We start from the raw sequence: 23,523 nt of genomic DNA, 5'->3' as shown, positions 1-23,523 counted from the left end.
AAAATTCTTGAGTCTATTAGAGGATCAAAGTGTATTAGTGAACCACCACTTAACTACCAAACAATAATGTATTTTAGCTGCCAAAAAGCCAATGCAGTCCGTGGTTGCATCAATAGAGTGATAGCTTCAAAATCATGAGAAGTGATACTATCACTCTATATCACACTAATGAGTTTACACTTGGAATATTGCATCTAGTTGTGATCCTGTGCAAAGTGCTCCTCTGGATATCTTCCATTTAGTAGCCACTCAAAGAGTCCAGCAATTTGCAGGTCTGAACATTACAACTCCAATTTTAACGGGATACCAAAAAGATGCAACATTCTTTTATTATAACCAATATTAATTAAAAAAAACAGTTTTAGTCTTTCTGTAAAATTGATTCCTGGTCAGATTGACCTGGTAGGCCTTTTTCACATAATGATTGTTGGCTTGCATCTAATGATCTATTCCCTTTATCAGTACTTGAAATGGGAATCCTATTCTATATTGTGGAATTACTGGGTATGCATACTGAAAAATGTGCTAATTCACTCCTCTCGGGGCAATCAAAGATTTCTTGTTATAAAATGCCAAGTGAAAAGCAAATGAAAAAAAAATGCTTTATGAGGAGTAATTAACAACCTGGAGATGTGAATAAATAAAATATGGTGATGTATTAAAAAGGGTAAAAAAATGTAAAGTAAGTATGTGTTGTCTTCTGGGTAAATTATGTAAATTATACAGACAAATTTTACAGACAGATTTCTATAAGCAAGAAAGCAAAACCAGTTATCATATTAATCTGTGCAATGTCTGTAAACTTCATTTTTGGCAAGGAACTGCTTCATTCTAAATAGGTCAATTCATATTGAAAGGTAGTTTAGAATTATATTTCCTAATTTATAGTAAAGTAGATGCTTATGAGGTAATGTTGGCAAGAAAGCTGCATTTTAAAGACCTTCACATAATTGACTGAGCCAAACAAACCATGGATTGATCATCATCTCCTCCTCCACTCCTGCTCTTCCTCCTTCCAAGCTGCTGACTATAATATTAGAAATTTACAGTGCCGTTCAATGTGTATTTAAAGTGAGAAAGCAGATTCCACTTCTTTTTGAATATTCAAGGGTCCTTCTGTAAACAGAAAGCTAATCTATTCATCCTGCGCTGCCCCCATCCTGTCTTTGTAAAATGGATAGAAGTCTAAACAATATCATATTTGTAAAGTAAGTATGTGTTGTCTTCTGGGTAAATTATGTAAATTATACAGACAAATTTTACAGACAGATTTCTATAAGCAAGAAAATAATAAGGAAGTTAAGGAAGTTATGCAGAATGCAGAGCAAGAATATTGGGACTAAAAAATTAAACATAAAAACAAACATCCATAATAATAACCAGGGCATGACTTTAATAAATAAAGTTTCAAAAGGAAAGGACCACAATGAAACCTGAGGGTTGAGACATGAGCCTCTTGTCTCTTGGTGTCCATTGCCTGGCCCTGGATGTGTTTGCACAAGAGCAACCATGATGTAAAAAGGATGTTGAGACTCTAGAAAGAGTGCAAAGAAGAGCAACAAAGATAATTAGGGGACTGGAGTCTAAAACATATGAAGCACGGTTCCAGGAACTGGGTATGTCTATTATTATTATTATTATTATTATTATTATTATTATTATTATTATTAATTAGATTTGTATGCCTTCCCTCTCCGTAGACTCGTCTAGTTTAATGAAAAAAAAGTCTAGCGGTGACATGATAGTAGTGTCCCAATATCTCAGGGGTTACCACACAGAAGAGGGAGTCAGGCTGTTCTCCAAAGTACCTGAAGGCAGGGCAAGAAGCAATGGGTGGAAACTAATCAAGGAGAAAAACAACCTAGACCTAAGGAGAAATTTCCTGGTTGTTAGAACAATTGATCAATGGAACAGCTTGCCTCCAGAAGTTGGGAATGCTCCAACACTGTTTTTAAGATGTTGGATAACCATTTGCCTGAAGTGGTGTAGGATTTCCTGCCTAAGCAGGGGGTTGGGCTAGAAGACCTCCAAGGTCCCTTCCAAATCTGGTTGTTGTTGTTGTTCTTGTTATAACAATACAACACAGCAAACGAGATCACTATGCTGGATTTCGTATTTCATCACCAGTCGGGCGCTTCCCAAGCAGCTAAGACTGCATGATGTAGCAGTGAATTATGTGTGCCAATCCCAGTAAAGCGGCCTTTTGCAATTGACAGATTTTGTCAATTCCGATGGTTTTCAAATGTCCACTGAGGAGATCCTTTGGCACTGCGCTATTATTATTATTATTATTATTATTATTATTATTATTATTATTATGTCAGTACAACACAGCAAACGAGATCACTATGCTGGATTTCGTATTTCACCACCAGTTGGGCGCTTCCCAAGCACCTAGGACTGCGTGATGTAGGGCCAATTATGTTCGCCGATCCCAGTAAAGCGGCCTTTTGCAATTGACAGATGGAGATTTTGTCAATTCCGATGGTTTTCAAATGTCCGCTGAGATCCTTTGGCACTGTGCCCAGCGTGCCAAGTTCCACTGGGATCACTTTCACTGGCTTATGCCAGAGTCGTTGCAGCTCGATTTTAAGATCTTCGTATTTCACTAATTTCTCTATCTGCTTCTCCTCAATTCTGCTGTCTCCTGGGATTGCGATGTCGATGATCCATACTTTCTTTTTCTCCATGATCACAATGTCTGGTGTGTTATGCTTCAGAATTCGGTCAGTCTGAAGTCGGAAGTCCCACAGTAGTTTTGCTTGCTCATTTTCGACCACTTTTTCGGGCTTATGATCCCACCAGTTCTTTGCCACTGGGAAATGGTAGTTCCGGCACAAGTTCCAGTGGATCATCTGTGCCATTATTATTATTATTATTATTATTATTATTATTATTATTATTATTATTATTATTATTGCATCCCTGCTTTTGCAGGCCATCAGGAAATATTCTCTGCTTGAAAACCTGCCTTACAAAAGATTTCTGGAGCTAACTCACATTTCTGCTGCTTATCAGACAGAATAAAACTTATGCAAAAGGAAGTACTGTACTGACAAGATGTTGAAACTAATGAAGCAGAATGGGGGGGGGGGAAGAGAAGGAATCACTAGCAAGTCTAGACAGACGAAAGGCATTTGAGAGATAGAGATGAGAAAAAAAATGTTGTGGGTGGCAGACAGAGAAGTGTTTTGATTGAAATTCAGAATGAGGAGAAAACTGCAACCAGAAGCTGTGATTTTTATTTTCTGGTTTTTGGGGACTAGAAATTGTAAGAAGAAAAGGACAGATCTGGGACTTTAGCACACTTGATGGTAGCAAAGAGATAAGAAAAAGCCTGCTTCTCAGCTGCCATTTACCAATTGTAGTGGTCCAGATCCATTGTAAGTAGTCCTCACTTGCTGACTGCCTTGTGCAGCGACTGTTTGATGTTACCATGGTGAAAAAAAGTGCCACCATATTTATGATTGTTGTGGCATTCAGCAGTCATATGATCATGATCACACACATCACACAACCAGCTTGTGACCAGCAGAATTAATGGAGAAGGCAGAAATAAAAATCGTAAGTTTGAGTCCCTTGAGCGTTTCGCTTAGCAATCATGCCGCTTTGCTTAACAATTGAAGAGGAAGTGAGATCAGAAGTCAATCGTGGTCACATGATTTTCTGCTTAGTGGCTGCATAGCTGCATAGCAACTAAGTTGCCAGTCCCAATTGTCACTGCTAAGCAAGAACTACCTGTAGTCTTATTCAGGAGGCCTATTTTCAGAGAGGGGGATTCACAGAATACATATTTTTTACATAATAAGGTGAAGTAATAACAAGAGGGAAAATCAGAACCTGAACAATGGTAGTATTAAACATGTTTGAATAATATGGTGATTGAGATAAAAATAACATATTGAAATATTGAATAATTAAATAATGGAAGATTATAACTTAACATACATATGCAAATTATTATTAGAACCATATAAGTATGTTAAATATAATAAATTTCATTATTAATCTTTTATTTATAGTAAATGGTGATTGAGATAAAATAAGATATTGAAATATCTTATTATCATTCAACAAAAACATGAGTACTCTTACTATAACTATATACTGTATTTTTCAGAGTATAAGACACATCTTTTTCATCCCTAAAAGAGGCTGAAAATTCAGCTGTGTCTTATACTCTGAATGTAACTTATTTCCTAAACTTTCTTTTTTCAGCCCTAGCTAGGTGCTAACAATTTTCCCAGCTCTTATCTTGCAGATTCATTCATTGTTACTCTCTTGAAGAATGTTTTCCAAGCCCTAAGTCTTTGCAGGGTTTTTTCATTGCTCTAACTTGCTCCGAATAAGTTTCTTTGCCAGGTGAACTATGTTCCTGGCTCTTGCTGCCTTGTGTTCTGTCAGGCTCTCTGGTAGAATCCTCCCAAAAATTCACAGGTACAAATTTCAGGCACACACACGTTTGAAAATTCGAAACAATGTTCTTTATAATGAAAATTCACTTAAACCAAGCCCTCTTTTGGTATAGCAAAGAGCACTCGTCTCCAAACAAACTGGTAATTTGTACAAGTCCCTTATCAGTTCTGTGATACTTAGCTTGCAGCTGTGAGGCAATTCACAGTCCTTCTTCTTTCACAAAGTGAAACACACTTTGCTCTGGTTTAGTTTCAAAGCGGGGAAAAATCAGCACACAAAAGGTCAAAGTCAGTAAAGCAGTCATGAAACCCAACAGATAATCCTCCACAATGGCCAAACCCACAGACTGCTATTTATAGCAGCCTCACTAATTACCACAGCCCCACCCAACCATAGGTGGCCTCATTTTCTTTGATAATAATCTCTCAGTTGTTGTTGCCTATGCATCGCTCTCCGCATGCGTGGCTGTATCATTAACTCTTGTTATGAGTCCAAGGAGGAGCTAGATAATTGATCTCCTTCTGAGCTGTCTGCCCCACTCTCCTCCTCCCTGTCACTCATGTCTTCTTGGACAGAGGAGCCTTCATCAGCAGATTCCACTGGGGGCAAAACAGGCCTGCAGCATGTGGATGTCTCCCCCACATCCACAGTCCTTGGGGCAGGAGCTGGGCCAGAGCTAACCACGACACCTTGCAAACTCTTTCATTGTTACTCTCTGTGAAGAATGTTTTCTAAACCCTTTTTTTGTAGTTTTTTTCACTACTCTAACTTGCTTTGAATGTTTCTTTCTACCCCTAACCAGGTGCTAATGATTTTCCCAGCTCTTACTGCCTTGCAATCTCTTTCATTGTTACTCTCTGTGAAGAATGTTTTCCTAACCCTTTATTTGTAGTTTTTTTCATTGTTCTAACTTGCTCCGAATGTTTCTTTCCACCCCTAACCAGGTGCTAATGATTTTCCCAGCTCTTACTGCCTTGCAAGCTCTTTCATTGTTACTCTTTCTGAATAAGGTTTTTTTTAAAGCCCTAACCAGGGGATAAAATAATGTACTGAAGCAGACTCAGACTAAGGACGCTAGCCAGATGAATATGTGGTAAGCAGATTCTTTTCCCTATTTTCCTCCCCCAAAACTAAGGTACGTCTTGTACTCCAGTGCATCTTATACTCTGAAAATATGGTAAGCTTGTCATCCGTAAATATGCCGAATATCATTTTATTTGTACTAAAACGTGGATAGAAAAGGAATATTTTAAAATATAATAGTGGCATAATTAAAAGTTAGAATAGGGATGGAAACTAGAGGGAGGGAGATTAATGGAATACATACAGTATTTTTGAATAATAAGGTGAAGAATTAATAACAAGAGGGGAGATCAGAACTTGAACGATGGTAGTATTAAGCGTTGAATAATATGGTGATTGGCATAAAAATAACATACTGAAATATTGAATAATTAAATAATGGAAGATTATAATTTAACATAAACATGTGTGTTATTATTAGAACCATATAAATCTCTTAAATGTAATAAATATGATTATTAATATTTTATTTGTAGTAAAAGGAATGACACTCAGAATATGGTGATTGGCATAAAAATAAATATCGAGATATTTGAATAACTAAATAATTAAAGATTATAATGCAACAAAAATATGTGTACTATTATCAGAAATATATAGGCTTGTCAACTGTAGGAAATATGATGAATATTATTTTATTTATTCTAAAATTTAAAACACTCACATTTTGATATTTGTCAATAAATTGATTATTGTTCCTTTCTGATGTTTATCAACTGTTGCTATTTTTTAAATGCATGTGCCAGTTAAAGATAGCTATCAAAAAACGTCTTGGAAGAAGGTCATGGCAAAACCTTTTGTATTGTGGCCAAGAAAACAAGCTGGACATGGATATGAAGTCACCAGTAGTCCAGCTCAGCTCAAGAAGAGTTTACCTTTAGGTCACCTAAATCATTTAATGCTTTCCTCGTGAGCAAAGTGCCTCTCTGGATTGGTTCCATGTAATATCCACTCAATGATTACAGGAATTTACACACCTGAGCATTACAAGATTAATTTTAATCAGATTACAGTGGATTATTAGATTAGATTAGATTTATTGGATTTATATGCCGCCCCTCTCCGCAGACTCGGGGTGGTTCACAACAATAGTAAACAGTACATAGTAACAAATCTAATATTTAGCAATCTAAATTACAGTTTTAGGTTAAAAAATCCAAAAGAAACCCCAATATATAAAAAACAAGCACACAGTCGAATCATATACAGAAACTACAAGGGCAAGGGGGAGATGTTTCAATTCCCCCATGCCTGATGGCAGAGGTGGGTTTTAAGGAGTTTCCAAAAGGCAAGGAGGGAGGGGGCAATCCTAATCTCTGGGGGGAGCTGGTTCCAGAGGGTCGGAGCCACCACAGAGAGGGCTCTTCCCCTGGGTCCCGCCAGACGACATTGTTTAGTCGACGGGACCCGGAGAAGGCCCACTCTGTGGGACCTAACCAGTCACTGGGATTCGTGCAGCAGACAACCAACATTTTGTGGAGCTGAGGAACTGATTGAAAGATATATTTTTTGTAAAATTCAGAGATGATTTGCTTGAATTACCTTTCAAACTGAATCTTTCATCGGATTTCCAAATCAATTTTATGCACTGAATTAAAGCACTTCTCCCTAACTCAAGTACTTTTGAGCTGAATCAAGCATTTCAACTGAATCAGTTCAATCTGCCGATTCTCTTCAACATAGTAACTCAATTTGTGGAAACGAATCAATATTTGAATCAAATTCACACAACTCATAAAATCAATTGTTCAAATCAAATCTCAGATGATTCATTTACTCCTAATACTTTTATATCTTGTTCAGGAATAAGATTTAATAGGTTGCGTAGTTCTTAGCTGCATGTATTGTTGTTCACATACAAGACAACTGGGCTTTTTTGCTGATTTCTCATCTTTAAGCCATTCTTCTGTGCCATATCCCTATGGGCTCTGGAGGAACAAATTACCATAAGGCAGCTTTTCCTGCCAAACTAACAGACAGCCTTCCCTACCAGTTGTACACAGATGTTTAATTGCATCTAGAAAGGTCCAAAGCCAGAGCAGAGTTCCTAAGGACCTGTGTGTTTACCTCCCTCCCTGAGGATTGATTGGAACACACTTATTTAGAAGTGAAAATATCATAAAGCATTGCCCCAAATTCCTAGAACCCATAGATAGCCTAGAACAACCTTGGTGGCACAGTGGTTAGAGTGCAGGACAGCAAGCTTCTTGCTGTACAGTTCAAATCTCACCAGGCTCAAGATTGACTCATCCTTCCATTCTTCCAAGGTTTATTTTTTTATTTATTTATTCTTTGTCCAATATACAATACATATGGAAGAGAATAGACATTAAGTAATATATATAACGATAGAAAGTAAAAAGAAGAGAAGTAGATGGGAGGGAGAGAATATATATGATATAAGAGATAAGGAGAGAATATATATGATATATATATAGATAAGGAGAGAATATATATGATATATGAGATAAGGAAGACAATTGGACAGGTGGGTAAAATGAGGACCCAGATTGTTGGGGGGGGGGTGTTGATATGTTGACACTGTAAACCACCTAGAGAAGGCTGTAAAGCACTGTGAAGTGCCATATAAGTCTAAGTCCTATTGCTATTGCTAACGGGGCTCCCCAAACTTTTCAGTCTGAGAGGCATAATGGACATTTCGCAAACATTCTAAGATCAGTTTTATAAATGAGTGAATAAAATTTAATGGAACGAATGTCTTTTATTTATTTATTTTTTGTTGTTGTTCAAAACAACAACAACAACAAAGAAATGTGATGATTACAAAGAAACAATATGTTGTGGCCTGTCAGCCACCAGCCCCTCCAGCAGCTGAATCAGATGAAGAGGAGGCGTGGGAGTCAGAGAACCCTGAGAGGGAAGAGGGAATAGAGCAGTCATAGAGAGAGAGTGAGACAGAGGCAGAACTTGGGCCATCCATCAGCCCTCAGATAGAGAGTCAACAGAGTCAACATTCTTCAAGTAGAGTGCATTGCAATAGTCAAGACGAGAGGTGATGAAGGAATTTGGGTGGGAGGAGGAGGAAGAAGAAGAGGAGGGGACAGTTGCTGCCGAAGGTACAAGGTGAGGTGAGGGGAATAAAAAAAATGCAAAACTTTAAGGCTTAAAAAAAAAGAGGGACTCTGAGGCGGCGAGGAAGAGCATGCGCCTCCCATACACCAGGCGCGAAGTTGCCTCCCATACACTGTGCCAGAGAGAGAAACCCAGAGGGGATGACAGGAAACTGACTGTGCCTTCGTGCTGGTCTCAAATTTCCTGGGAAATTTTTCCAGGTTCGGGTTCTTAAGTAGAAAATGGTTCTTAAGAAGAGGCAAAAAAACCCCGGTTCTTATCTAGAAAAATTCTTAAATAGAGGCGTTCTTAGGTAGAGGTACCACTGTAGTTGCATTGCAATACTGTCAAGCCATTTTATTTATTCAATGTCACATACAGAATTATTCCAAAGTCTGTATGTGACATCTAGTAGCTTTATTTAATAAGAAGGCATACATACAGTATTTTATTAAGGAAGATTAATAATACAAGAGAGGGGGAGAGAGAGAGTGAGAGACTAATTTTAAACAGTAGTGAAAGGTTCAGACCTTGATATATATATTAGCCTCGACGTGCTAGGCAGAGTATTACAGAGCCTAGTTCAATAGCCTAATATTGATCCACTTCAGCAAATTAAATGCTCCACTTGTAACCCAGGACAATGAATTCTGCTGATGCTCCTATAAAAACACCAGCAGAATCAGCAGAGCTTTACTCATGCTTCATCTTTCTCCTTCAAGGGAAAAAAAAAGACACCCATGAATTAAGACTTTGATTCTACTGGCACAAAGAGGCTATGTTTGAAATATTTCTTAATTATAAAGTATCAAAGTGGCACTAGAAGTATTCACTTACATTGAATGCTAGATAATAGAAAGAGTAGATAACCAAAATGTGGAGTGCAACTATTAGGCCTAACAAAAGACAGAATGAAGGTCTAAAAAATGACAAAATGCTGGAGCAAATGAGAAGTTCTGGACTTACCACTGATGAAATTATATTTAGGAAGAATATTCTGGTGTAGTAGTAGAAACATAGACATATATGTTCGGATTTAAGATGTATAAACAATGATGATCTTATCGTACCTTCCAGGAGCATCTCCATTTTCATCAATCCGCACTTCTTCTCCTGAGACTCCAGTGAATGATGAATTTAGGAGAGACTCCAAAAGTTTGCTTCCATCAATTGGCTTCATAGCATCGCAGAGTCCTACATGTCCCGGGCAAAGGGCATGATGCAGATTTTCTAAGCCATGAGCCATAGCATAGATTGCATTGATAACAAATCCCATTTTACTGTCTTGGACATAGTTTTCTTCTAAGCTTTCATTGCCTGTAATCAGAAAACAAAGTATTATTTCTAAAATGAAAAGAACTCTTTTCAGAATGTTCTTCTACAGTGAAATTTAGTATTTTAGACAGCTAGTATTTTAGACAGCTAGGAAAAAAAACTTTCTTCTGCTATAGCCGAACCACTAAGCATCATCTTTCAAAATTCCTTCAGGACCAGCACACTCCCCAAGCTATGGTCAAAAGTAGTAGTCATCCCCATCTTCAAAAAAGGAGACCCTTCTCTCGTTGACAACTACAGACCAATTTCGCTATGCTGCATCTCATGTAAAGTCATGGAATCAATTATAAATCAATCAATCACCCTCTACTTAGAATCTAATAACCTACTCTCTAACAAACAATTTGGATTTAGAAAGAAATTATCCTGCAACTACTTCACTGCAAAAACATATGGACTACCCACCTACATCAAGGAAAATCCATTGATGCAATTTATATTGACTTTTGCAAAGCCTTTGGTTCAGTGGTCCATGACAAACTACTCCTAAAACTCAAATCCTATGGCATCTCAGGATTCCTCCACAGCTGGATTACTGCATTCCTGTCAAATTCCCTGTCCTGTCCCCTGTCCAATTGTCTCTCCTTATCTCATTTATCTTTTCTTCCTTTCAAATATGTTCACCTATACTTTTATATCTTTTCTTCTATTCTTTTCTTTATTTATATTACTACATATCTATTCTCTTCAGTGTATTATGTATTGGACTAAATAAATAAATAAATGAATGAATAAATAAATAAATAAAATAGTAGCTCAAGAAAAATTTAAAAATCCCACCATTGCTTCAAACACCCCCATCACAAACCTCCCAATTTTTAATCCTCATCTTATAACTGATCTTCAATATTTCTCACCAGTGGCTATCCTAATTGTTCTGCAGCATTTGAAATATGACAAGTTTCCTAAAACGATGTATTTTTCAAAATAGTTCTGGTGGCTGTTGCATAGTATCAAAATGTACAGGAGTGATGCACCAGTAAAAATGATGTATTTATTTATTTTACATTTTGAATATTGAGAACATTAGTCAATCTTTTCCTAACACTAGCAGAGATTTAATCATTCTAAAATCATGCGTAGTGTAGCTTGTAGTAATGAAAGTGGTGGTTTTATTGATTTGCAGTATGGCTTTTGATGACCCCCCCCTCCCTTCAAAGTAATTCTGGCTAGAAAATAAAAGCAGCAAAAGGAGAAGTGGTATTGCAAAACATGAATGATCTTGACAAATAAGGACTCTTGTCTCTGAGTTGTTTAAAGGCTCTCTACTAATAATAACTTTATTAATATTTGGTATGAGTTAGGTGTAAGTATGGTTTTAAAAACAAAAGAAAAAAGAAAAAGAAAACATTTTGATATTTGTCAATAAATTGATTGTTGTTCCTTTCTGTTGTTTACCAACTGTTGCTATTTTTAAAATGCATGTGCCAGCTAAAGATAGCTATCAAAAACATCTTGGAAGAAGGTCATGGCAAAATCTTTTGTACTATGGCCAAGAAAACAAGCTGGACATGGGTATGAAGTCACCAGTAGACTTTACCTTTAGGTCACCCAAATTTTTTAATGCTTTCCTCATGAGTAAAGTGCCAGATGTCCCAGATCAGTATATATCTTACATTGTACCACTGCAGAAGAAGACTGTTAGCTGTCTGCATGAGATGAGACACAAAACTCTTGGCAAATACTCTGCATTGATGGTTCAAAGAAGAAGTAGCATTTCAAATCTTAAAATTTGCCTTAAGAAAACTCTGGCTATGTTTTGGAGGTTGGTATTTTGACTGTTATTTCCTTCAAAAATCAATCATGAAAATTTAATTATTTCAGCAGTCATAACCATGCCTTGATCTGATCTTTCTATGAGAAACCAGCTTGCAATGAAGCACTATAGCATAGTTTATTTGTCACTTTTGAAATTCAGAAAGTGGTGGTTCTCCAGTGACCCAAGTTGACTCTAGAATGATATTGACTTCCTTATAGAGTATTGCAAAAATGTGATCAGATACTGCTATGTCTGAGCTGTATTGCCTGGGGATTTCCTATGCAAGTAACATATTTTTTTTTCTTGCTTAAGAATGCTTAAGTGGGAAATTATATCCAAATGATGGCGTTACTCATGAATGTAGAATTTGCATATCACATGTAACATATCAAACATATATTTGCTTCATAGAAGAACATATCCCATATAAAATGACTGCATATAAAACACATTTTAAGGGGGGAAATGCATCAAGCTTCCTTAGCACAAGAAAGTAAATTCACATGGCTAAAAAGTCAACAAGAGTTACAGCAAAGATGTTCAGCTAGAACAGAACCACTTGATTTAAAAATATTATCAGGCCTATCAAAGTTATATTTGTGCTAGGCCTCAACTTTTATTATTTACCCCGTTATTAACACAATTGCTATTGTAGGCTAAGCAACAACAGAATGAGCATCTTTCTTGTGAAACAACAAGCTGTTTTCAAAAGATTCATAACTTAACATATTGGATCCCAAACTATGAATCCCTTTGAATGCATTAAGAAACAGAATTCATTACATAAGAGTAGGATTGCAGATACTGCAATCAGAATTAGCTGACTTGTTAGTGCAAGCTTATAAAGTACTGGGGTTGCACACCAAACAATTTCTTACCTCTTACCTCTCCTTAAAGAAATGTATCCGGATTGATACAACCCTTATCACTCCTAAAAGCTTTGATAGGCAGAATGTTTAAAAACTGAGTGGTTGGATATTTAGGTCAATGTCAAAGAGCCCGGAATGTTCTTCAAAATGTCACTTCATGGTAACAAAGCAAAATTTTAATGAGGGGGGAAAAACTGAATTTTCTTACACCCATTATTTCTCCCTATAATTGCTTCCTCTATATTTCCTGATGCTCCATTGTTTCCTATTATCATTCTTACTTCTAGTCCAATTTGTAACACATAGGCACTTTCGAGCCATCTGGATCAGTTTCTCTTTTTAAGAAAAAGAGAGAGACAGAGAGAACTAATTTTTAAAAAGAAGGAATAAGAACAGCAGTGACAGGATTACAATAAAATCATTGTAGCATTTTAGCAATAATTTATTCCCTGATGCCAGCCAAGTTTTAACAGACGCATATTTAGACAAGTGAGCTAACCCACATTTGGAATTAACCAGGAAGGGAGAAGAAAAGGAGACTGGGAGTCAGTGATTGGTATAGATTGATGTCAGGTTCTTAAGCAGGGGTGGGTTCTAACTTATCTCATTGCTGGTTCACTTCCTCCAGGGCTTTGTGGCTGAGCCTTGTCGGCGTGCACATGCTTTGTGTATGTATGCATGCGCAGTGCCAAACATTCTCATTCATTAAAAACAAAACAAAAACAAGATGGCGGTGCATACACAGTGTTGGAAACTCAGCTTCTGCTCATGTGCATAAGAATATTTTAACCCCTCCCCCAAATCCCCCCAAAAGATGGTGGCATTCACGGACCAGCACCAACAGATCTGGTTCCATGGTATCATCAGTGGTTTGCCATCAGTTCATGCGAACCGATCCTAATCGGGAGGAACCCATCTCTGTTCTTAAGCCTATATTGGAGTTGCATGTTTGCTATATTTTGAGAAATTATTATACAAGAGATGGAAAATTAATTAATTGACATGTTCATAATTGGTCAGAAAAATTAAAAATCTATCCAGAGCTTAGGTGACAATCAATTTTACCTCACATAGTCAGCTATCTTGGAATGTTTGTTTCCTGTAAAGGTATTTAGCAAAAAACTCTCCTTCCAACAACATACTTGGTTATATGTTGTTACCTGTCTAACATGGAATAAAACAAACTGATCATCATTCAACACTAAAAGCTAAGAAGTCATTGTACTTTTCAGTTTTTCATTACTAAAAGGGTTTAGGAAATTCACATTCTACTCACCAAGGGGGAAATCAGTATAGTCTCTATCCATTTATTTATTTATTCAGCTATGTTGATATTAGAAACATAGAAGATTGACGGCAGAAAAAGACCTCACAGTCCATCTAGTCTGCCCTTATACTATTTCTTGTATTTTATCTGAGGATGGATATATGTTTATCCCAGGCATGTTTAAATTCAGTTACTATGGATTTACCGACCACAACTGCTGGAAGTTTGTTCCAAACATCTACTACTCTTTCAGTAAAATAATATTTTCTCACATTACTTCTAATCTTTCCCCCAACTAACCTCAGGTTGTTGCCCCTTGTTCTTGTGTTCACTTTCCTATTGAAAACACTTCCCTCCTGAACCTTATTTAACCCTTTAACATATTTAAATGTTTCGATCATGTCCCCCTCCTTTCCCTTCTGTCCTCCAGACTATACAGATTGAGTTCATGAAGTCTTTCCTGATAAGTTTTATGCTTAAGACCTTCCACCATTTTTGTAGCCTATCTTTGGACCCGTTCAATTTTATCAATATCTTTTTTGTAGATGAGGTCTCTAGAACTGAACACAGTATTCCAAATGTGGTCTCACCAGCACTCTATGCAGCGGGATCACTGTCTCCCTCTTCCTGCTTGTTATACCTCTAGCTATGCAGCCAAGCATTCTACTTGCTTTCCCTACCACCTGACTGCACTGTTCACCCATTTTGAGATGTCTTTCCATATAGTCTTTTTTTTTTCTCTCAGGGTCATAGTTTGAAATTAGGGAAAGTGGGACATCCTGCTTCCACCTTCCTTCAGCTGACAATAACACTGATGTTTTAAACTTTAGACTAGGTTAACATTACGACAACACCCTAGCAATTTCATTTCATTTCCAAGGGATTATATCAGAAGTATTAAATGATCACTCCTCAGTGGATGAGGTTACGACAGAGTGATGTAAGGAAAAATAAAGGGTAAGTTTATTAAGTGACGTGCAGGAATTATCCTACACAAACTGACCTCATTCTTGAGATAATACTGAGGAAATAGCTGAGGTTGATTCAGAAGTAGATCAGCAAAAATGCAGGTATTTCTCTTTCCCTTAGGCAATACGAGGCAACCAAGGAATCATACTGTAGAGAAAACTCTTACTTATTACTTAGAATTTCATCACATTTGGTATCAGGCTATATATTATATTAAATATGCAGCAGTGACCTTCCCATCTACCCTCTGTGCAGAACAGGGTCATTAAGAAAGGTCAACATAAATGGAAATACCCTAAATCTATTCCTTTCTCTCCTCTCCTCTAATGAAATCCAACACTTGTAACATTTCAAATCTCCACACTGCAGGCAGTTCACAAAAGAAAAAAACTCTCCATTTTAAGCTCTAGCGTGCACTGGACAAGACTATAAGAAAGGAGGGACTGGGGCCATCATTATAATCCAATTTAGAGCATCATACAGTTATTTGGAGTGGCGGAAGGACCACCTGAATCCATACAATACTCACAATTTGTATTTAGACCTTTAGGGTAAAACTGGCTTTCCCTTAATGTAGTGCTTCTCAAATAGTGGGGTGCACCCCCTTCGGGGTTGTGGGGAGCAATGCCAGGAGGTGCGTGTGACCCTGGGGAACATCCAGGGTCCCTCAGAGATTGAGTAATGATTAAAAAGAAAAAGGGGGGAATCAAAAGTATTATTATTAACCCAGATGATGAGAATAGGAGGGAGGCAGCACTGATAAAGGTTATGCATCTAATCTAATGTTAGATTGAAAATAATAACATAATAATAAAAGCTTTGGCAAGACTATAAGAATGCAGAAAGAAACTACCAGTCTGTTTCAATAAACAGACTGTTGTTTATTAAAGAATTAAAGATATTTCACTCAGAAAAGGGTAAAGGAAGAAGGAGAAGAAGTAGGAAGGTAGGAGGAGATGGAGAGTGGAGAGGAAGGTGGAGAGAAATTCAAAGAAAGTAGATAGGAGAGGAAAAGAGGGAGAGAAAGGAAGGTTGAGTGAAAAGATAATGGAAGTTCAGACTGCAGACACCGATAGTAATGATTTAGATTGAAGCCAAACCAAGGTATTCTTGGTGACTATGCTTACTATGCTTTGTTTATGGTGATGTAAACATTTGATGTATGGAGGATCGAAAAAAATAAAAAATATTTATGCAAAAAACCCAATGCATGGTCCCTCTTGATCAATTCCCCCAGACAGGGAGTGTTTTCCTAGTTACACACTGCTCCAAGCCCAGAAGAGAAGGTGGTCAGTTGGGGCGGGGCAGCTGCGTGGGTTCTTATCGTTCTCGGCAGGTGCCACAGTAGCCATGAACGGTGTGGCAAACCTGCTGCTGGACAAGGAATTGCATCCTCTGCAGCTGGGCGAAACTATTGAATGGCACCCTAAAGCTTCCTTCCACACCATTCATCTTAATGGGCTAGGCCAGTGACTCCAAAACATCACCTTGATTAAGCTGGCCTGACCCCGTGTCAAAAGAGGGCCCTAACCTGGTAGCAATAGTTTGCTTGCATCTTATAATAATTAAAATAATAAATAATAACACTAAAATTCCATTGGGGCCCAGACCAGAGAGTTGATGGGGCATGCGAAATGTTTACTTCTTCCTAGGGGATGGGGGATAACAGAAAATGACTGAGAAGCACTGCCTTAATGTCAACCCTCCTAGCTTAACCCCCCCAAAAAAGAAACACAACTAAGTGAATAAATTTTATTTTATATTTATTTTATTTATTTATTTATTAGATTTGTATGCCGCCCCTCTTTGAGGACTCGGAGCGGCTCACAACAAAAACAATACAAATCCAATACTAAAACAATTTAAAACCCTTAATATAAAAGAAATCATACATCTCATACAGACCATGCGTAAAGCGGAAGCAGCCCAGGGGAATCAATTTCCCCATACTCCAAAGGTGAGTTTTGAGGAGTTTGCGAAAGGCAAGGAGGGTGGGGGCAGTCCTAATCTCCTGGGGGAGTTGATTCCAGAGGGTCAGGGCCGCCACAGAGAAGGCTCTTCCCCTGGGTCCTGCCAGACAACATTGTTTCGTCGATGGGACCCAGAGAAGGCCAACTTTGTGGGACCTAACTGGTTACTGGGATTCGTGCGGCAGAAGGTGGTCCCAGAGATATTCTGGTCCGATACCAGATAGAACCTTGGAAGTCTTGAAAGCTACAAACTTCCTGATGCCAGGTTTACCTGCTTGATCCATTAGGGTGGTCCTTTCTTTCTCTGAAGATCAGTGGGGACGCCTGCTTCTCTTCTCTAATTGTTTTCTAGCCAGCATCTCTTCTCCTCCTTTCCCAAGGTCATCCACACATCCCGTTATTCTTAAGGAATAGCTCAGCATTGCGGCTGCTATCACAAACATGATATTAATGTGCCTTTTTCAGTGTACATGGCCCCCATTTTCCGTGCTGACACCATTATATCAAGGATTCTTGATAAGTCATCAGTTTCCCCATTCTTCACATGAGATTTTCATATGCAAAATTTTCAGGCATATTAGAGGCTTTTGTTTCCTCTTGATGGCTTTCCTCTTGATTTGACAGGAATGAAAGTGTCCATTTCCATGTGCTGTCACATATAAATGCAGCATATAAACTGCAGAATATTTCAGGCACCAAAGGCTATTATATATCAACTGTCAGATAAATGAGAGATGTATCTCTAAACGTAGCTTTCTCAGATATTTTGGAGTTTAGAGTTAAGCAGCCTCTCCAGTCATAAAATGAGTTATGGGAACTGAAACCCAGCATATCTGGAGATAATCAGGGTGGTTCCTTTTACTCATTATTTCTCTCTCTCTCTCTCTTTTGCAAAATATTCCTCCATAAGAACCCTCTCCTCTTGCTTAACTCCATCACCTTATCCTATTATTACAAAACATCCTTGCCTAACTAGCCACCTTCTTAGGAGATCTCAGACATGGCACAGAGGGGAGTGAGATATTCTATCAACTCCCACTAGTGCCTCCAGAAAATTAAACACCTAAAAATAGAAAAGAGGAAATTATGGTGTCATCTGATGGCTCAGCACTCTTCAAGTCCATAGACTCAGAACTAGGGAGAGAAACCATGGCAGCAGTGTTACACAACACAACAATCTAACCAAATACATTAAGATTGAAATACGCAGAATCATGGACCTCATTAACCTTTGTCTCACTACCTATTTCCAGTTTTCTGGACAAATATACTAATAAATCAGAAGGATGTCCTTGGGATCACTCAGAATTTATACAGAGACTGTAATGCAGTGTCTAGAAATTATGGACTTGGTACTTAGATAACACTTTTGTCATGCTAAAAAAGGAACCACTAGAGAACACACATAAAACAAGGGAAGAAGAAAACAACACATTTATCTTTTTTTTAACAAAGGAAATGATGGCAAATTAAAAATGCAGGTCTGTGGAAAAAACACCCCACATTAAGCAAGGGCTTTGCTACCAAAGTAACATCCCAAGCTCACACAAGAACAAGAATTCAGAAAAATACAAATGCACTGTAGAAAAACCAGAAAATGGAAACCGATTTTCTACATAACACCTTCCAACAAAATAGATACCCACACAACCACTCGATCTACGAGAGCACAACCTGCACATGCTATGGAAAGGATAACACTGCTGTACATCAGAAACATCAACAAACAAAACATCAGACTATCACAAATGGCATCACTGTAGTACATAAACATCTTAAGTAAACCCAAAGACTCAGTAGCAGCAGTGGGATGGTCCTGGTTTGGCATGGTTCTGCAAACTGGTACTGGCGGCAAGATATTTCTGTGCCTGAGTAGAATCTTCTGCACATGCGGAGAAGCATTGCACACACACATGAGCATGCACACAAACTGGTAGCAATGCAACAGCCATTAACTAGGACAATCAGGCAGAAGGCTAGCAGAGAACATTCAGACAACAACTAGCAGTCAAAAGACACAATAAAAACTCTTTCATCTCACAATACATAGACAGACTTATAGTTCCAACTGGGAATCTGTGAGCAACCTTGACCAAGCTAAATACAGAAACACTAGGGAATTCCTGGAAGCTTGGGATTCAGGCAAATCAGCCGTCAGTAGACAGATAGAAATAAATGATATTTCCATACTTATTTACGGAACCGTCTCCTGCCACATACCTCCCAGAGGCCTGTTAGATCGCATAGATTCGACCTCCCCCAGGTCCCATCGACTAAATAATGTAGATTGGCAGGACCGTGGCAACTTTTCTGTTGCCACCCAGGCTCTATGGAACCAACTCCCCACCCCAATGTTCCCACTGCTCCCACTGTACTGGCTTTTGGATAAGCTGTTCAAATCTGGCTTTGTTGACAGGCCTGGGGGCCATGAAGTTAACATCAGACGTGCCTGACTTACGTTTGTTTAGTGTGTATGTTGTTAGATTGGTTTGGGTTTTTTAAATGGGTTGTAAGGGTTATGGGTTTTTATTTATTATTGTTGTTCAACTTCTTTTTTTATTATTGTATTGTTTTTTATTGTTGTAAGCTGCCCTGAGTCCTACGGGATTGGGAGGCATAGAAATCGAACAAACAAACAACATTTTCCCACAACAACGAATCCCAGCGGCCAATTAGGTCCCACAGAGTTGGCCTTCTCTGGGTCCCGTCGACTAATCAATGTCATCTGGCGGGACCCAGAGGAAGAGTCTTCTCTGTAGTGGCCCCGGCCCTCTGGAATCAACTTCCTCCAGAGATTCGAACTGCCCCCACCCTCCTCGCCTTCCGCAAGACTCTGAAGACTCCTATGTCACCAGGCATGGGGTAATTGATGCACTCCCTCGTTGACTAGTAAGATTTATGTGTGGTATGACTGAGTAGTATTGACTGTTTTTAAATAATAGTGGGTTTTAGCTTCAGTTTTTAATTATTGGATTTGTACTAAATTGTTTATTGCTGTTGTGAGCCACCCCGAATCTTCAGAGAGGGGCGGCATACAAATCTAATATCTTCTTCTTCTTCTTCTTCTTCTTCTTCTTCTTCTTCTTCTTCTTCTTCTTCTTATTATTATTATTATTATTATTATTATTATTATTATTATTGAAAAGAGACAATAAGAAAACTAGGAGGAAACAAAAAGTACAAAACACATCCTCTTCGGCAGCCAACAACTAGATAAGCAGGGATTAGTACTAGGCAAGCAGAAAACTATATCTTAATCAGGAACTATCAAGAAGAAAACCACACCCCCACCAAAACTGAGGGGGCAAGTCCCATGCAGTGATTATGATGATACCTAGTTGGATTAATGAAATATTAATGAAATATTTGCAAGCAAATGATCAAACTCACCGAGTACCTTGGACTGTAAATATTCTCTGTTATTGAAAGGTAAACTTCAGCTCTATAAGCAGTAAAAAGAACCCTACATCCTAATTGAACAACCAGACCACCTTCTTGTTTTAAGCTACTAAATGGAGTATTATTTTTTAAAATCAAGAGGTGGTGTAACTATTCCAGTTATATGCTAAGCTTTAATTTAATTCAATATTTTAGTTCTATATTACTCTTCTCTGTAGAATAGCCATTTCAGTTCATGTACTATATATATAATAGCCTATAACTAGAAGATAAATAGTTTTTTTCCACTCCTACAATTTCGCTATCTTTCTTTGAGGTGAGTGCTTACATCACTGACTCTTTTGAATTTGTTCAAATCCCATGTTTGTGGTTCTTAGACATTGTGAATGCAACTCCTGAGATGCAAACAATTCCATGATGCTCTTTTTGTCCTTTCCCTTGGTCACAAAATGATCACTTTGTGATAGCACTTATGGATGCTCTGCAAAGCAGGTTACTTCCAACTTTGAAATAGTTTTATGAAATTGCACCATATATAAAAGGAGATTTCTCTTGGGCAACTAAAATACAATTAAAAGTTCTTGAAATGTGCCTCTAAAGCAGCTGGTGTTTGAAACACAGATATCCCACTACGACTCAGTGCCCTTTATCCAAAAATAAAATCTAATTTAATGAGAAGGCCATTGTACTAGTGATGAGTTTCAAATAATGAAGCAGGTTGGTCTAATACTGCATGAAAACCATGGTGTCTCGGCCAGAGGTATTCTCTCTCTCTCTCTTTAAAAAAAAATCTTTATTAGGTTTTAAACATTAAAAACCAACAGACAAAACCAACAATCAACAAACACTAGCATACATTGAAAAAAAGTAACAGTAAATCAGTAATCCTTTTTACAGCTTGTCCAAGCATTATTGTCCAAGCAGTAATCCTTTTTACAATCCTTGTCCAAGCATTATTACATATTTAAATCTATCTATACACCTTTATTATTCTCTGAATATATTTTTGATGTCTCTAATTATTATCTTGTTTTATTCATACCACTCAATTGATTTTCCAAGGTAAAGATCAGAGAGCATGAACATTTATGAATTTATTTTGATTCATCATTCTTTTATCACCAGATTTTTAGTTTTGGATTTTATTGTAACCAATTATACATTTTGTTCCATATTTTGTAGAATTCAGTATTCTCCTTTTCACGTATCTCCATCATCAGCTTACACATCTCAGAGATTCTAATATCTTTTTAATCACCATTATAAACATTGTTAGTTTTCCAGTTTTTGGCATATATTACACTGGCTGCTGTTGTTATATATACAGGGTGCATTCCAAAAGTAATGCAATTGAATTTCCCATGCTATTCCTATTGGTCGGAGTGGGATTGAAGCACTTGGAGTGGGGGGGGGGATGCTAAGCTTTGCCGCGAAACTGGTCTCAGTGCTCTCCAAGCTGTGGAAGCAACAGGATGTCAGTTATTGTAAACCTCTGCAAGCCGGCCGAGCAATGTTACGCGATTAGGTTTTGTGCTAAACTGAAAAAATCTCCTGAGGAGACTAACAAAATGATTTGTGAGGCTTATGGGGACTCTGCTCTGTCCTACTCACAAGTTTTGAAGTGGTTAAAGGCCTTTAAGGAGGGTCAGGAAGAGGTTCACGATGAACAACGCTCTGGGCGGCTGTCAACCAGCAAAACCGACAACAATGTGGCTTGTATTCAACAATTGTTGGACTCTGACCATCGATTGAGTATCAAGATGGTTGCCAATGAACTGAACTTGTCATCTACAGTTGTATTTCGCATTTTTACTGAAGATTTAGCAATGAGAAAAATGTGCGTCAAGCTCGTTCCCAAGATGTTGTCAGACAACCAAAAGACCAACCAAGCAGAAATTTCAAGTGAACTTTTGCAACATATAGAAATTGAACCTGATTATTTGGACAACATTATCACTGGTGATGAAACCTGGCTTTTTGAATATGACCCAGAAACAAAATACCAAAGCTCTGAGTGGCACACACTGAGTGGTCCATAAGGAGTTTGTTCCTCAAGGACAGACAGTTAACGTTGCCTTCTATGTAGATGTGCTGGAAAGACTCTGAAAAAGGGTCATCAGGACAAGAAAAGACATCTCCACTACCTGGCAGCTCCCTCACAACAACATGCCTTGCCACAATGCGCTACAAGTCCGCAAGTTCCTGGCCAAACACCAGATGCCAACACTGCCCCACCCCCCTTTAATCCTTGCGAGAGGTCCCTGAAGACACCTTCCAGGGTGCGTACCGGTCATAGCAGAGTCACTGGAAACAATATGCCCAAGGACAGTACTTTGAAGAATTTTAAGTGTTTGTGAAAATCTGTTCAATAAATTACTTTAAAAAAAATAATTGTAGTACTTTTGGAACGCACCCTGTAGTATTAAGTATCTTCCTCTTTTGTATATTTTGTACAAAATATCCCCAATAAGATCAATCCCAGTTTTAGGTCAATTGCTTTCTGTAAAATTTCTTCCAACCAACTTCTAATTTTATTCCAGAATGTTTTAACCTTGGAACATGTCCACCACAAGTGATAGTATGTTCCTCGCTCCTTTTTCTTTTCCAACATTTCGGCAATGTTGCTGGGAACATCTTTGCCAATCGCGCCAGAGGTAGGTGCCAACAATAAAACATTTTATAAATGTTTTCTTTGTATGATGCCGACAATATAAGTTTGGCCAGAAGTATTCTCAAAACACAGTCTTGGCAAGTTAAATCTGAGAAAGAAATAAAATTTTATTTTGTTCTTCGTTGCTGCCTTTTTAGTGTATCAACCCATAGTAAAATTGAAATGCACACTATCTTTTCTGAATTTTGTTTTAAAATATTAAAATAGTGTTTAGAACAATTACCTGCTATAGTAGGTCTTTTCATGGGAGAAAAATACAACCACAGCATGTTCGTGCAATTACTTTGAATCGAACTCCTCCCCCATAGATTTCCATTTTATTTCCTGCTTCTCACTAAGTTATGAACACTCCCCCTTTCTTCCCAACATACAAAATAGCGGTAAGATAACTTTATTAAAGTATTAAATGACATTATGAGAAAAATAATTCTTTTCCTCTACTGTGGACTTCAAAGAGAAATGCCACTGTTTATGTAGTCAGCGTGGTACCAGCTATGCACAAGAGGAAAATAGCAGGGGATCTGAGACAACCTAAGTATGTAAAACTGCAAATAGTCTTTTTGTGGGGGGGAAAGCCACAAGGTTCATTTATTCTAGTATCTAGTTTCCATGCAAATGTTTTATGAAGGTCTTGAATGGATATAAAGGCAAGCTGATAATAATCTCCTGTTAAGTTTTTCTCTTTTTGAAACATCTTGCAAAACAGGGGAGAG

General features: G+C 37.9%; 1 protein-coding gene across 2 annotated transcripts in view; it reads right to left on the bottom strand.

The window, feature by feature from the left end:
- Positions 1 to 23,523, bottom strand: part of GRM1 (glutamate metabotropic receptor 1) — a 238,810-nt gene that overhangs the window by 51,897 nt on the left and 163,390 nt on the right. For both annotated transcript variants that reach the window (XM_070733671.1, XM_070733673.1), the window contains exon 4: positions 9,642 to 9,888. In XM_070733671.1, the coding sequence (XP_070589772.1) occupies positions 9,642 to 9,888 (247 nt within the window). The remainder of the gene's footprint in view (positions 1 to 9,641; positions 9,889 to 23,523) is intronic.

This window comes from Erythrolamprus reginae, chromosome 1 (assembly GCF_031021105.1).
Source record: "Erythrolamprus reginae isolate rEryReg1 chromosome 1, rEryReg1.hap1, whole genome shotgun sequence".
NCBI lineage: Eukaryota > Metazoa > Chordata > Lepidosauria > Squamata > Dipsadidae > Erythrolamprus > Erythrolamprus reginae.
This window is presented reverse-complemented; position numbering and strand designations above follow the sequence as displayed.